At 33.9% G+C, this 16629-nt stretch overlaps 1 protein-coding gene across 10 annotated transcripts in view; it reads right to left on the minus strand.

Annotated features, from left to right (window-relative positions):
- The window catches only part of ANAPC10 (anaphase promoting complex subunit 10), a 110394-nt gene that overhangs the window by 93447 nt on the left and 318 nt on the right, over positions 1-16629 (minus strand). For 4 of the 10 annotated variants that reach the window (XM_074276666.1, XM_074276660.1, XM_074276670.1 and 1 more), the window contains 3 exons: positions 14774-14928; positions 9192-9254; positions 6885-7010 (listed from right to left, as the gene is read on the minus strand). In XM_074276666.1, the coding sequence (XP_074132767.1) occupies positions 6885-6999 (115 nt within the window). In that variant the 5' untranslated portion in view covers positions 7000-7010; positions 9192-9254; positions 14774-14928. Of the gene's footprint in view, positions 1-6884; positions 7011-9191; positions 9255-14773; positions 14990-15758; positions 16605-16629 lie in introns of those variants that run through there. The other 6 variants (XM_074276664.1, XM_074276663.1, XM_074276661.1 and 3 more) reach the window with 6 other exon arrangements.

The following is a 16629-nucleotide window of genomic DNA, read 5'->3' on the forward strand; positions in this document are numbered from 1 at the left end:
TAGGAGAAGGAAAAGTTCTAAAAATGAACAGAGGAGGAAGTGTGAGGAAAAAAGGAAAGATCAAGATCTTTCCCTAGAGCAAGAGGATTTAAATGAGGAATTATGGTATGATTCTCTTGAAGAAGCTTCAACCCTGCCTAGAGAACAGATTATTGACAGGCCCACATCAACCCCACCTTCAGAGATGGAGGAAGAAAGAGGGGAAGAGGCAGAAACACAAACAGAATTGCCTGTGAAGAAGCCTAAGCCTATGACAAGATTAGAAAAAGCATTGGTTAAAGCTAAGAGAGAAGGACAGGATATAAGTGATTTTATACATGCATATCCTGTGATTGAAAATACTGACTCTGTAGGTAAAAAAAGGAGAAGATATGCACCTTTAGATTTGAATAAAATTAAGGATTTGAAAAAAGGTTGTACCCTTTATGGGGCTACATCAGCTTATGTCAAAATGTTACTAGATGGTTTGTCTTATGAAGTCCTAACCCCGAATGATTGGAAATCCATAGCAAGGACATGTCTGGAACCTGGAGAAAATTTATTATGGCTTGCGGAATTTCATGAATTATGTAAAATTCAAGTCAGATGCAATTTGGAAATAGGAGTTAACACACAATTCACTTTTGAGCACTTAGCTGGTGAAGGTCAGTATGGAGAGAATTCGGAACAGATTAATTATACCATGACAATATATGAGCAAATTGCTAAGGCTGCAATAAAAGCTTGGGGTGTCCTTCCTGGACAGAAAGATCGTGGAGAGGCTTTCACTAAAATACAGCAAGGTCCCAATGAACCTTTTGCAGATTTTGTGGGACGTTTGCAAACTGCTGTCAAAAGAACTATTGGAGAAAATTCAGCTACAGAAATAATGACCAGACATCTGGCTAAGGAAAATGCCAATGAGATTTGCAAAAGAATTATATGGAGATTAGACAAAGATGCTCCTTTAGAGGAGATCATAAGACGCTGTGCTACAGTGGGAACAAATGCTTTTTACACCCGGACAATGATGAATGTGGAAAGGCAGGGTCCCTCCTGGCAAGGGACTTCTAGAGAAACTCGGCGATGTTTTCAATGTGGAAAAATTGGGCATCTAAGAGCTCAGTGTAGGTATGGAGATACAGTGAGAAGACAGGGTGAAAGAAGACCTAAAACCCCATGTCCAAAATGCAACAGAGGACTCCATTGGGCATCAGAGTGTAGAATAATTCAGGGAAATGGGATGAGGGGCCCAGGTCCAGGACCCCAGGCAAAAAAGACTTGGGGCATGATGGCAGCTAATGCTACACCCAAAGAACCTTTAGAAGGTCAGGACTATGATTTAATCAACCAGCAGAAAAGCAATCACATGGCAGAAAGGGATTACCTGATAAGTGAGTCAAAAGGCAATCAGATTGCAAAAATGGATTACACTTGGGGAGAATACAGGCCTTTTAAACCAACAGGGCTGTGTCCAGTGCAAACAATTCCAATGTAATTGCCAGATGATGAGAAGAGATTTAGAAAGTGGTAAATAGAAGGTAATAATTAGATAGGTTAACTGCCTGGGAGAGAGGGTTTGCTTGTATTTCTTCAGCAGGAGAAGGAATCAGATGGGTGCCAACGAGTCATATTCGCCTTGTCCACCAGAGAGAGACAGAAAAAGAGAAAGACCTCAAAATAAAGGAGAAGATCTAAGAAACATCTGACACTGAAAGAGCATGGATAATAAGAAGACTGTTAAAGAACTTTAAAAACCAGCAGGAATCATTGGACTTCCTCACACAAGATGAGACTAATGGACAATGGACTTATGGACATTTATAAATTTTCAATTTATGATTATTTGATTATGTTATATACTTCTAGCATGCGTTATGTTACTATGTTACTATATGCTTATGTAATTTATGTAATTATCTGTAATACTTCCCATATTGATGGATTTATGTTTCAAGGTCATTTATGTAATTATCTATAATATTTCCCATATTGATGGATTTATGTTTCAAGGTCATGACTGTCCTATGTTCTAAATCAAAAGAAAGGGGGAGATGTTGGGATTACTAGGTGAGAACTGAGGTTGTCTGGATGGTGACAAGGTGAGAATTCAGGTTTTCTGGACAATTACAAGGTGAGAACTCAGGTTGACTTGATAGAGGGGGCAAGCTCATTGGCTGGGGTGGTTCTTCCCAGAAGCCCTTGCATTATCCCACGCCCATTCTCTGGGAGGATAAAAAGAGACAGCAATGGGCGCAGAGAGCAGATCGGCCTGGAGAAGGATAAGAGCTGGAGGAGATTCAGAGCCAGGATTCAAGAAGAAAGACTCTGAATTGCATCAGGCTTGACGGGGCTCTCTGCAGGAAGGGAAGTCACTTCTTTGGACAAGAGTTAACAGCAACTGCCTGGAGACAACGGTTCGTTACAGGAAGAAGAATCTGTCTGAGAGATTTGAGTAGACACAGCAGATCTCTTCCCAGAGAGCGATCCAGCAGCTTCTGGAGACGATAGCTCGCTACAGGAATTAATGAAAAAAACTGCAAAGAAATATAATCTACCTGTATCTTTATATGTAATTGGAATAATAAAATACTATTAAAAATTATTTTGTTTCATAAATTTAAAGCTGGTTACAGATTCAGAGCTCCAGGGCTAGAAGGGATCTCAAAGAGATAATCTAGACCAATCTTATTTTGGAAATTAAAGCCCACAAAATAATTTCTCAAGATGACTGCAGAAGTAATTATAAGTAGTATAATCTGTCTGCTTTCAGACAGAGTTGATTTTTAATTGTACTTGACACATAATTATGACTTTAGAACTAATATGATATCAACAACATCTAAAAACATAAATATATATCCACCAATATTAAGTCCACCAAGCCACATAAACAGTCAATAAAAAATGAATTTTAAAATGGGAGGAAACATAAATATAGGGAAGATTATTCTAGCCAAAGCTACAGTATAATTTTTCTAGTGAATAATGTCAAAGTTGATAACATTCAATTTAATAAATATCTATTAAGCATATGATCCAGAGATTTCAACAGCCACTAAAGAAACACAAATTACTCAAAGACTCAACTGAATTTGTGAACTCATCAGTAAGGATGTTCCTCTTATAACAATAAGCTTTGCATAAGTTCATACAAATCTTCCCAAATTTTTTTCTGAAACTATTCCTTTATTACTTAGAGTTCAATAGTATTTCACTGCATTTATACCATAATTGATTCAACTATTCCTTATTTGATGACCTTTTTTCCTTCCTCCTTTTCTTTCTTCTTTCCTTCCTTCTGTAAGGACACTAATCATGTTTAATATTTTGGAAAGAGGAAAGTAGGGATGTCAATGTGCTTGCAAATTGTGACTAGGTTTGTTTACAAAGAATACTCAAAAATCTTAAGTTGAATGAAAAAAAAAAAAAAACCAGTTGTCTAAAAACATTTTTGACTAATAATTTATTTTCCCCCAATTACATGTAAAAATTTTTAATATTCATTTTTTAAAATTTTGAATTCCAAGTTCTTTCTCTAACTCTCATTACCTCCCACCCCTCCTTGAGAGAATAAACAGTTTGATATAGGTTATATATGTGCTTTCATGCAAATCATTTCCATATTAGCTATATTGTAAAAGAAAACACAGACCTAACTATGACAGACTCCAAAAAAAACCCAACTATGAAAAAAATTTAAAAAGTAAAAAAATAGTATGCTTCCATCTGCATTCAGAATCAATCCATCACTTCCTTCAGTAGAAGTGGGATAGTATCATCATGAATTCTTTGAAATTATCTTGGATCATTTTATTGCTGAGAAGAGCTAAGTCAGTTGATCAATACTGCTGTAACTGTATACAATGTTATCCTGCTTCTGCTTACTTCTCTTTCCTGCCCCTTATTTTCCAGTTCTTTGCCTGTAGAAAAAATAGCTGTTATAAGTATTTTTGTACATATGTTCTTTTCCTCTTTCTCTGATCTTTGACCTAAAGTGCACTTTAGGCACTTATTTTTTACTTATAATTCCAAATTGTTTAACCAGAATTGTTGGACCAATTCTTGGTTCTAGCAGTACATGAATGTGCCTGTTTTCCCTATATCTCCTTTATAACATTTGTCATTTTCCCTTTTTTTTTTTCAACTTTGCCTATCTGATAGGCATGTGATAGAACCTTAGAACAGTTTTCATTAGCATTTTTCTGGTTATTAACTTCAATTTCAAGCAATTTTTCAAATCATAGTTGCTCATGATTTTCTAATATGCTTTCCTATTAAGTTTTTTCATATTTTACAACTGAAAATCAATAGAACAGTTTATACAATGAACAATAACAATAACATAAGGAAAAACAATTTTGAAAGATTTAAAGAGTTGATATTTATTCCTTTGAAAACTCCCTGTTCAAACCTTTTGGCCATTTATTAACTGAGAAATAATTCTTATTTTTAGAAATTTAAATTGTTTTCTTATATGCTTGGTGATATGGCCCTTATCAGAAAAACTTGCTACAGGATTCTGTGCTGGTCTTTTCTCCATCCTTACTCCCTACTCCCTGTCAACCCCCAATTACTAGTTTCTCTTCTAATTGTAGCCACATTGATTTTGTTTGTGAAAACTTTTTAAAAATTGTAATTGAAGCTGTCAATTTTATCTTATATGATCCTCTTTATTCCCAGTTTCTTCATAAGCTGTTTGGCTATCCATGAATTTGAAAGGTAATTTCTTCCTTTCTCCTTATTTTATTTATGATGTTTGATAATTTATCTATTTAGAACTTATCTTCTTATATGATGTGAGATGTCAGACTTTATAATTCCTGCCAGACTGTTTACCAACCTTCTCAAAAGATTTTGTCAACAGTTCATTCTTACCCTTACGTAGTCTTGGATTATCCAACACTATACTACAAACATACATATATACATACAAACAACGCATGTTGTTTACCTATTCTATTCCATTCATTGATCCCTAAATTTGTTAAATAGTAACAAATTGTTTTAAAGTCACTGCTTTGTAATATATTTTTAAGATCCAGCAATTTTAGGTTCCTTTCCCATTTATTTTTTTTACTACTTACTATTTTATCTTTTTCCAATTACATGTAGAAACAATCTTTAACATTCATTTTTCAGTGGACTCACTCCCCTCATAATTTTTGCCTCCACTAAAGATTTCCTTTGTGTATACTTGAAACCTAGCTGCTTTTCCTGAATTTATTGTGCTTATCACAATTTCTATTAATTCTATAAAGCACATCTGGGATTATAATGATATAGTTCAATTGTGCTGAGTCTCCTTTTTTTGATAGTGAAAGTTTGTTTTAAATATCTTTACAAATCTTGTTCATTCTGTTCATAATTCTCTTCCTATTTTTTTTCTATACTATCTTCAGGATGACTTTATTTACCTGGATCTCCTACCAAACTTTATTTAAATTGGTTTTACCTTTCAATGTTTCTCAATTTTTTGAAATAACTGCTCATGATTTTCTAGCATGCTTTCCTATAAGATTTTTCATATTTTACAAATGAAAATCAATAGAACAGTTTATACAATGAATTAATAACAACATAAGGAAAAGCAATTTTGAAAGACTTAAAGAGTTCTAATAAATTCATTGGCCAGCTACAGCTGTTGAAGACTGAAGATGAAACATGCTAACATCTTCTAGGTGCTGAATCGAGTGCAGAATGATATGTATACTTTTTGGCTTTACCCAGTGGAGAAATCTGTTTTCTTTGATTTGTCATAAGGGTTTTGTTTTCCTTTTATACCCAATGGAAGTAGAGGAGTTGAAAGGGAGAGAAAATAGATTTTTTTTTTTTTGAAAAAATAATTTTTTAAATGATGTGCTTTTACTTTTTATTGGAAAATAATATGGAAACATGCTCAAAAAATTACTCAATTGTGCATACCCTCTGAACCAACAATGTCTTAAGTTACAAAGAAAACAAAGAAAGATGAAAAGTATTTACAAATATTTAGAGAAGCCCCTTTTTTTGTAGTGCTAAATAACTATAGACTAAGAGATTGTTCGTAACTGAGAAATGGCTGAACAATTTATGATATGTATTAATGTAATGTTTATTATTCTTAATATGAGAGATAGCATAGCATACTAGCTACATAACAACCTGAGTGTCAAATGTGCCCAGGCTCGAGGCACACCTCTGATCAAAGGGAAGTTACTTAAGCTCTAGATGCCTGCCCTAAGACAGGAAAACTTTAAAACTTTTAAGTTGAAGAAGAGATTTTGATCTATTTTGGTAAAAGGAGTTTCTTCATTGATACTTCTTGATACCAACGAAATTATAAATTTGGCTCCCCCAAATTCTTAGTAACTAAGGGTGATGATAACGATATAACTCATTCTACTCAATTTTTTTTAACATCCTCTATCACAGTTCAACATTATATGAAGCTAGGTATTTGGCAAAGCAATAGTGAATCTAGTCTATTTTTTCTCTGGTACAAAGTTTTTAATGACAAAGCTGTTGTCTTTTTTCAGTACCTCCATAAATAGTGAGGGGTACAATATCTGTAGGTCTATGGATACTTCTAATTCCCCAATAATAACAATTATTTATTTACAATAACAATTTTATACATATAACAATAACAACAATTGATGTTACACTTATATAAATCTATAATATGATTCAAATACATATTATGCTTTCATAGTCTGTGCAATTGCTACTCATGTGTTTCCAAAAATTCTCCCAAAATATCCAAACAACACAATGAAGATTATCCACTATTGTAATATCCTAAGGATACACTTAAGCTACGTATATAATGAATGTCATTCTCACTGATGATATAACAAATTTTAAATTCAGTATAGAAAGAAAAATAAGTATAACTATTACAAAAAAAAGTATTATTTTTTTACCTGGCTTACAAGATGAGAGGGACCAAACAGCCTGTGAACCTATTTCACGTACTGTCCCAGTCCTTTCCAACTGCTTAGGGTCAGCACCAGGTGGTGTCTTGTTTGGTGTGGTCATTTTTCACTATTCTTATTAAAAAAAAAAAAAAAAAAAAAAAAAAAAAAAAGAGAATATGAACAGATTACAAAGAGACTTAAAATCTGTTTCAGGTTTAATAAAAAGAAAAAGCTAAGACCTTTAAATCATTTTGCTGTTAGTTTAGAAAAAAACAAAATAAAATTCCTCATGAATGGAAATGTACCAACATTTTTAGTAGCAAAGAAGGATAGGTCAGGAAATGGATTATAAAGTCCTGGCTCTAGTCACTAAGTAGGTGTGCAGTTTCACTCAAATCATTTCATCTTCCCTAATATCAGTCTATTTTTCTTTAGAATTAAGGAGTTTGACTATATAACCTTTAATGTATCTAAAAATCTAAAAGCTAAAATCTATACTATATATAACTATATATATATATATATATACTATATACTCTATATACTATATAGCTAAAATCTTCTAAAATTTCTGATTTCCCCCCCCACCCTGTTTACCTACAAAATAAAAGGATTGAATTTGATAACTGTCCATAAAAACTTATCAGAACTACTTTATATTAACCTTCTATTTTTCAATTATAATTAACATCTTACTCCAAGAGTTAAAACAAAACAAAACAAAACAAAACAAAACAAAACAAAAAAAACACCTTGGGAATGATGTCTATGCATGTTTTCAAAATAACTTGAGAATATATTAAAATAGTGAATAAAATGTTCTGGGGAATATAGAGATCATAAAAAACAAAAGCAGGTAAAAATAAAAATGCATCTTTTAGAGACTATAAAGTAGTAAGACAATAATGAAGGAAAAAGATCAAATAAACATTCCAAAGTAAATGCTAAACTATGATATCATGAAATGCATGGCTTAGAAAATAAGATTGTTCCAGTCATGTAACCTGAATGAGAATGAACAGATCAACAATCTTATACTATTTCAATGATATGGGGAAAAATTTTAAAAGAACTCTCAAAACTCTCCAAATTAAGAATTTTATCTAAGATATACAATCATTGCAGATATGTCCTCTAGTTAAAATACCAAGAATCTTAAGTAAGTAAATAATAAATAAAGTAAATAACAGCAGAGAATGCTAATCCCTTATCCCTTTCACATCTATCAGAGCTGTATATAACAAAACTTATTGATAGTGCTCTCAAATTCTCTTGCTGCAGTGGCAGTCTCTACTAACAGTAACCCCCCCCTCCCCCTATCCTTCTCCTCATCCCACCATTGTGGCAACTAACAATAGAACTTAACTTTGGATACACAAAAACACAAGAAATACAGCTCATGAGAAGGTATAGATGCATAGGAAAAATAAGTGAAAAGTGGTGAAATGTGAAATGCTCATCATGGAAGGGGGCAGAGACAGTTCCAGGTATGGTCCTTGAAGGATCTGCCATGAGCAAAGAAAGGAATTAGAAATAAAAGTAATTTCAGAAAGAAGAAAACGCAGTTTAAAATCATGAAGACAAACAGACAAATCAACTGGGAAGATGCTAACAACAAAAAGGAAGATGGTTACCAGGACACCTAGATCAATCTGAAAATCTCAAGATTACTACAAGACAAAATAACAAGAATCAGCATCTGTGGATTCTTAAGATGGTATGAAAGCACAACGGGATGTTCATTTGTGAATGGTTCCAAAAAAAAATGAGAAATATAAAAGCACAAATTATGATCTGTACAACAAAAATAACTGACAGAAAAACTGAAATATACAGTAACAAAACTCTCCAAAGAAACAAAAAAGAGAGAATAAATGATTGAGAATAAAAAGACACAGAAACAAAGGATAAATGGGTAAAAAATGTTAAAAATAAAATAAAATCTCTACAAAGTACAAGAAAAAATATTGATCTTGAAGAGAAATAAAGGATCACAGATCTCATAAAAAATATATGATGCAAGAAATAATAAAGAATAACTGCTCAGATCTGCCAAGCTCAGAAAATAAAATGTTAAAAAGAATACACAGATCACTTCCAGAAAAGGGGAGGAAAATATGCTGAAAATTCCAGGATAGATAAATATAATTAAATTTAACAATGTCAATGAAAAACAACAAATTTTGCAAGGGACCAGGAGAAACATTCAAACAAAGTAAATTTGAAAACTACAAGACCATTCTGCTTAGCAATATCGACAAAATATTACAAGCAAAAGCTCCTAAATTCAAACTACAAAACGAAATGACATACCTTGTTAGCCCGAGCTCAATCAACAAAACAGATAGACATTTATTTAATAAAAGGCAAGCATTCCTAAAACACCAGGGGGGAAAAAAAAAAAAAACAAAAAAATCAAATAGATTATAGGCATACTTCAGAAATCTACAAACAAAATGAATATGGCAATACATTGAGTCACATGATTTTTTCAAATTTCATTGCATTAAAAGTTATGTTTACACTATATTCTATCAAGGGTATAATATTATGTCCCCCCCAAAAATGTACACATCTTAATTAGAAAATACTTTATCTGATCCTTCAGCAAGCTGTAATATTTTTACTGGTGGAGGATCTTACTTCAACATTAATAGTTGCTGAGGTTGATCAGGGTGGTGGTTGTGGCAATTTCTTAAAGTGAAATAATAATGAAGTTTGTTACATAGATTAACTCTTTCTTTTATTTGAAAACCTAAGAGACCATTTTAGGGTTATTCATTGGTTTACTTATAATATTGATGTGTTTTAGGGAATAGGGAGGCCCTGAAAGGTCAGTGGTGGACCAATCAGAATACACATAACATACTGGCCTTACATAGCTATGATTCGTGGTACTCCAAAACAATATCATCAAAGATCACTGTCCATAGATCACCATAACTGATATAATAATAGCATTGATTAAAAAGTTTGAAATATTGCAAGAATTACCAAAATGTGACACAAACCCTGTATCAGCATGATGAAATCCTGGATTACTGGGTTAAGTTGGCAAAGAAAGCCTCCTTTCCTTACTCCTTGATGGTAAGCAAGGAAGGGTACTGATAGGGATCAGTTCAGCCTTATAATCCCAACCTCTGTGGAGGTTGTGGGTAAGCCCCGCCTTGCTGTGTCCAGTCAGAAACCCAAATTTCATCAAACCCCTTGAAAAACCCTTCTAAATTGATCATGGAGATGACAGAATAATAATGAATTTTTTAATTAAATAAAAAAGGAAGATTTCTACTACTGGGCAACATTTCTATCCTTGTGATCTCCTGAAAGCATTTGAAAAAATGAAGAGGAAGAGGAAAGAAGGGAGGGGATAGTGGTGAAGGAAAGAACTACAAGGTATGCAATAACAAAAACAATTTAGAAGAGGGAACTCAAAATAGATACATTAGAAATTTTAATTCCATGAGAAAAAGGGATATTACAGAAAAAAATAAGCAAGCATAAGGACATAGTCAAATAATGAAAGCCTACAATAGAAAAGGAAGAGCATGAGAGAAAGAAATTCTTTTTAAAAGGGGTACAGAATAAAATGAAGGAAAAAAAGACCTCCTATAAACAGAAGTTGAAAAGGAAAGAGAGTTTTACTTAATTTTTAACTGAGAAGCGAAAAAAGAGGGGAAGAATTACATAACTAAAAAAAAAAAAAACTTGGAAAAAGAAATGTAAGTCAAGTAAAATGTAATTTATTAAGAAGGATCTAGACATTCAAGAATGGCTATGTCAAGTACAGAATAATTTCACCGATTGATAGAAGACACATAAGCAAAATATGTCAGTAGAGTCATGAGTTGGGTGAAGTAGGGGTCTTCTGCACTAAGTGTTCATGAGATAGTCATAAAATGGGGGGCAGATAGGTGGCGCAGTGAATAGAGCACCAGCCTTGAATTCAGGAGGACTCCAGTTCAAATCTGGTCTCAGACACTTAATACTTCCTAGCTGTGGACCCTGGACAAGTCACTTAACCCCAGCCTCAGAAAAAAAAAAAAAAAAAAGAGATAGTCATAAAATGGTCTCCTGCTCATAATGGACAAGAGGGAATGATTCGGTGGTACAAAAATAAATTGGAGACTTTTTTGTAACTGAGTCCTCTCTGCTGCACTGCATTTGGTCACCCTGACAAGGGAAACAAAAGTAGAAGGCCTCTACTTAACTTTCTACGATTAAGCAAGTGATCTCAGAATCTTCAGCTTATAGCTCCGAGATATGATACAACCAACTAATACTGGAAACAAAATTCTGAACCCCAAATAAGGGCACAATAAATAAACAAATTCAGAATGAGTGAAGTTTAAACTTTTAATATGTTCCTTCAGGAAATGGATGTGAAACTCAAAATTGAGCTCACACCCTTTTTGAAGCAAGAGCATAACTACCTTTTATTCCTTCTCCAGGTGGCAACATCCCTCCCCTATCTTTCCAGTTTCCAGTGGCTGGGATGATGAAATTTCAACATTCTTTTCCCATCCTCCTACAACATACACCTCTTAATATATCCCACTTCCAGCTACCTACATTGTATGCCCATTAAAATAAACCTTAGCTCCTCCTGGGGAGAAGTTAATATTTATGAAGCAATTAAGCATGCATACTTTAACTAAGCTATAACTTTTGTCCTGCTTTCAGCTTTTTTTTTTTTTTTTTTTTTAAATACACAAATAGTTCTATATACAGCTTCAGAAAGTCCCCTGTTTTGGTTCCAGTCTTCTGGCTTTCCTCTGCTATAGGAACATAACTTTATCATTTCTCATATTGATAATCATTATCCCTTTGAAATTATATCAAATTGATTAATACTAATAGGATAGGAGTCCAAATAAATTATTGACAAGAGAAATGTAAAAAGGAAGTATAATAAAACAATCATAAAGGCCTAAACAAAGAAGAATTGTTTATATTCTAATATGAAGAGATGATAGATGTCCCTTCAGAACCCTATCATCATGGTTATCAAACAAGCCTAATTACAAAGAGGAACAAGTTATGGTGGGCTTTTTTTTTTTTTTTTTTAATGATCTTAAAAGAAAGAGAAAAGGTTGGGGGGGGAGGCAGGGGGCAGGGAGAGAGGAGAAGTACTTTGAGATGGCCAAAGAGAGAAAGGATGGGGAAATTATCTCATATAATTGGAATACACAAGTAGAAAACTTATGTAAACATGGAGAAAAGATTGGGGAATACACATATGTAGTTAGATGCACAAATACATTTTACTAAATATAGAAACAGTAGAGAAAGAGGTAGGAGCCAACTAAGTAGTGCAGTGGATATAGGACACTAAATCAGGAATCAGAAAGACCTGAGTTCAAAAATAACCAGTCATTTACTAGCTGTGTGATCCTGGGCAAGTTACTTAACGCTGCTTGCCTATTTTTTTTTTTCATTTGTAAAATGAGCTAGAGAGAAAAAAAATGTCTTTGCCTTAAGATTTTGAAAATCTTAAGTAGGATCATAAAGAGTCAGATACAACTGACATGACTGAACAACAATGATAACAGGGAAAAATAAGAGAGAAAAGAAAATAAGAGAGAGAGAGAACAGATTTTAAAGGTGGTAGTAATCATAACCAAAATAAAGTAAGTATTGAAGGTGCATTGGAAAAGGAACTCACTTAAAAAGAAAAAAAAGGTAAGAACCTATCATCCAACTCTAGATGTGGAAAAGAGAAAAGAGCAAGGAAGTAGTAGTAGATATATCAGCTCTATAACACTGAGGCTGAGCACACTCTTACCAAGTTCTCTATAAAGAGCAAGGGGGAAACTGATGTACACTAACCACAGTACTAGAAGACTAATAATTAAAACATGATATTGACTCTGAGAGAGAAATTATGGACAGAGTACAGATTGAAAAATCTGCAAGCACATACACACACATATCACACATAACATGGCCAATAAGGGATTTGATTTCTTTGGACTTTGAATATTTATTGTCAAGGTTTTCTTTTTCTTTTCCTTTTTCTTTCTCTCTCTCTCTCTCTCTCTCTCTCTCTCTCTCTCTCTCTCTCTCTCTCTCTCTCTCTCTCTCTTTCTAATAGGGAAGGCAGCATTGGAGTGAGGGAGAATGTGAATTTTCATTCACCAAAAAAATTAAGTTTTTTTTTTTTTTTTAAGATTTAAGTAGGAGGAATGTAAGAAAACCACAAAGTGAGAATTAAGATTGTTAAGAGTTTCATCACTTCTGTGAATAAAATCACTCTTTAAAAATTAGAATTGATCAAGTAGAAGTTAATGGTCCCATGACACATCTAGAAACAAAAATTTAAAAAACAACAAAAAACTGAAAAGTCTGAATAAAAAAGAAGAAAATGTGAATTATCTCATGAGAAAAACAACTGACCTAGATGTCATAGAACCAGAAGCCAAAGTATAATCTGAAAAGAATCCATGAATCACCACCCTAAGATCTCAAAATGAAAATTTCTAAGAATATCAAAGCCACATTCCAAAGCTCTCAGATTAAGGAGAAAATACTGAAAACAATCAGAAAGAAATAATTTAAATATTGTGGAAAAACAATTATAATCACATAAAATTTAGTAGCTGCTACTATATAGACATGAAAGACTTGGAATGCTATTCTGGAAATCAAAGGATTTAGGATTATAATCAAAAATAACCTACCCAACAAAACTTGAATATAATCACCTGGGGTGAAAATAAACATTTAGTGAAATACAGAACTTTAAGCATTCCTGATGAAAAGATCAGCTCCGAACAGAAAAAGAGATACTCAAAAAGAAATATAAAAGTTAAACATTAATGAGGACTCATAAGGTTAAATTGTTTACATTCCCATATGGAAAGATGATACATATAACTCCTAAGAAGTTTATCATTATTAGAACATTTTCATTATTGGAAGGATTCTCCTTAGACAGAGGGCATGAGTACAAATCTATTACATTGGGATGATCTCAAAATATAAAATAAGAGGGTAAATTAAGAGTGATGTACTAGGAAAATGAGCAAAAGAAAAGGAGAAATTATCTCACATAAAAGAGGTACATGAGAAAGAGTTTTTACAGTGGAGAAGGGGGTGGGAAAAGTAGGGAATGTTTGAACCTCAGTCTCAGATGAACTGTGTCAAACAGAGAAGACCACATGTAGATATACAACTAGATACAAAAATTTATCTTACCCAACAGAGAGGTAGGAAGAGAAGGATCTAAGAAAAAGGAGGAATAAGAAGGAAGATGTATTAAGGGAGGCAATGATCAAAAGCTAGAGATTTTTGAAGAGGACAAAGGGTTTTAAAAATAGGATAAGTAGAAGAGAACAAAATGTAAGGAAATATAATTAGCAATCATAATGCTGAATGTGAAAGGAATAAACTCATCCATAAAATGCAAGATAGCAAAATGGACTAGAAACTAGAATCCAAAAATATGTTATTTACAAGAAAACGCTTGAAACAAAAGGATACACACAGAGGTAAAATAAAAAAAGCACAACAGTAAACATGAACTCAGATAAAGTAAAAGCATGTAGACCTAATTAAAAGAGATAATCAGGAAAACTATATTTTGTTAAAAGTACAAACAATGAAATAACAGCAAAACTGTTGTACATGTACACGTGCATGTACATGTGCAAGTGCACATGCAGGGATCAAATGGAAAAGCAAATTCTTGAAGGAAAAATAAAATGAATTACATGAGGAATACAGATATGGAACCTCAATTTGTTCCAGCTCACACCTAAGCAATTATAAGTATAAAACAAAAAAGGAAGAAATTAAACACTAAATAGAATTCTAGTAAAGTTCTGGAGCATACTTAATAGGAATAGAAAAGAGTATAATTTTTCTTAGCTGTATATGACACATTCACAAAAACTGACCATGCAATTCCAATAGACTTGTGATAGAGATTCATCTGCATCCAGAGAGAGGACTGTGAGGACTGAATGTGGATGACAATATAGTATCTTCATCTATTTTGTTATTGTTTCCTTGCTTGTTTTTTCTCATTTTTCTCCTTTTTGAGATGATTTTTCTTATGCAACACAAATGTAGAAATATGTTTAGAAGAATTATACATGTTATTGGATTGCTTGCTGTTTAGAAGAGAGAGGGAGGGAGAAAAATATGGAACACAAGGTTTTACAAGGGTAAATGTTGTAAACTATCTTTGCATGTATTATGAAAAATAAAAAGCTATTTCTAAAAATAAATAATAATTAAAATGACCATGTAGTAAAGTATCATAATCTCACAAATGCAAAAAATATGAAATATGCAGAAAAGTGTTGAAAATAGAAATATGAAATGCATTCTTTGGGGACCATAATGCAATAAAAATGACATTCAACAAAGGGTCCTGGAAGCATAGACTAAAAACTAATTGGAAAATTAATAATCTAATCCTAAAAAATGAGTCAAAGAACAGATTATACAAAAAATCAATAATTTCGTTAAATAGGATAACTACAATGAGAAAACAGAAAAATTGTGGAGTACAACCAAAGCAGTATTTAGGAGAAAATTTCTATCTCATAACTGCTTACATAAATAAAAGAGGGAAAGAGCAGATCAATGAACTGGGTAAGCAATTAAAAAAACAAAAAAACTAGAAAAAGAATAAATTAAAAATCCCCAATAGGAAATCCTGAAAATACCTATATGTTTGAAAGAAGGAACAGAGCTCTGAAACTCCCCAAGATATTGATTATTAACAACCAATTCTCAATTTTTCCCCAGTTGATAATTTTATACCTTAATTACATTCTCCTACCTCCTTAAAATTTTTTTTAACTTTAGTTTTTAGTTTCAAATGCCTTCCCACCCTTCATCCCCTCCCCCACCCATTGAGAAGGCAAGAAATACATTATACATATGAAGTCAAGTAAAACATCTCCTCTGGATTATGCAGAAAAGCTAATATTTCACAGCTGGTTGTTATACTTATTATGCCGTCGTGTAAGATTGCTGTTACAGTGTCCAACGCTTTCCTGACTCCGAAGGCTTCCCTTCGCACCAGTTCAGGTTTCATTATTTCTTATCGCACAACAGTATTCCATCACAATCACGTGCATTCTATTGGCGCTTGACACATAACTGAGTACACAGCTCAAGCCCTGCACCTCACTCACACTAGTTACCACGCTGGTGAATTTCATTAACTGAAAGGCAATTTTTCAGATTGCCGAGAAAATGATAAATGTAGGGAAATTAAAAATCAACCAATCCGATTCCAATCTACCTCCCAAAGCACAGAAGAGGCGCTCAGCCGGGATGCCCACCCTGAAACCACCGCCTGCTGCCAGGATACCCCAACCAGCCAACGGGGGACCGCACGAAGGTCAATTTTTGACTGAGTAGCCCCGGGCAGTGATTATTTTAATTAACTATTCTCCAAACGAGGAAAGTCCGGTCTCCAGCTCTCGAACCCCGCGGGCACCAGGAAGGCAGGCGTTATTGGGGTTGCGGAGTCACATTTCCCTATGGCTGCAAACCATTCCGCACACAGGGTCCTCTCGGACTCCCTGGCAGTCCGTGGGCTCGGCTAGCCCGAGTCCCGAGGAACAGCAGAGGCTGTGATGCCCCGGGGCCGGGTGCTCTCAGCTCCACGCCCAGTTCCGTTCTATTCGCTTTCACTTAGACCTCTCCCGGGAGGTACAGCCCGGCACAGTGCGGACCGCGGCGCCAAGGGGATACCGAGGCACCGGTGGGCCGGAGGAGGAGATGTGAGCAGCCG

The sequence above is a fragment of the Sminthopsis crassicaudata genome, chromosome 6, assembly GCF_048593235.1.
Source record: "Sminthopsis crassicaudata isolate SCR6 chromosome 6, ASM4859323v1, whole genome shotgun sequence".
Classification (NCBI taxonomy): Eukaryota; Metazoa; Chordata; class Mammalia; order Dasyuromorphia; family Dasyuridae; genus Sminthopsis; species Sminthopsis crassicaudata.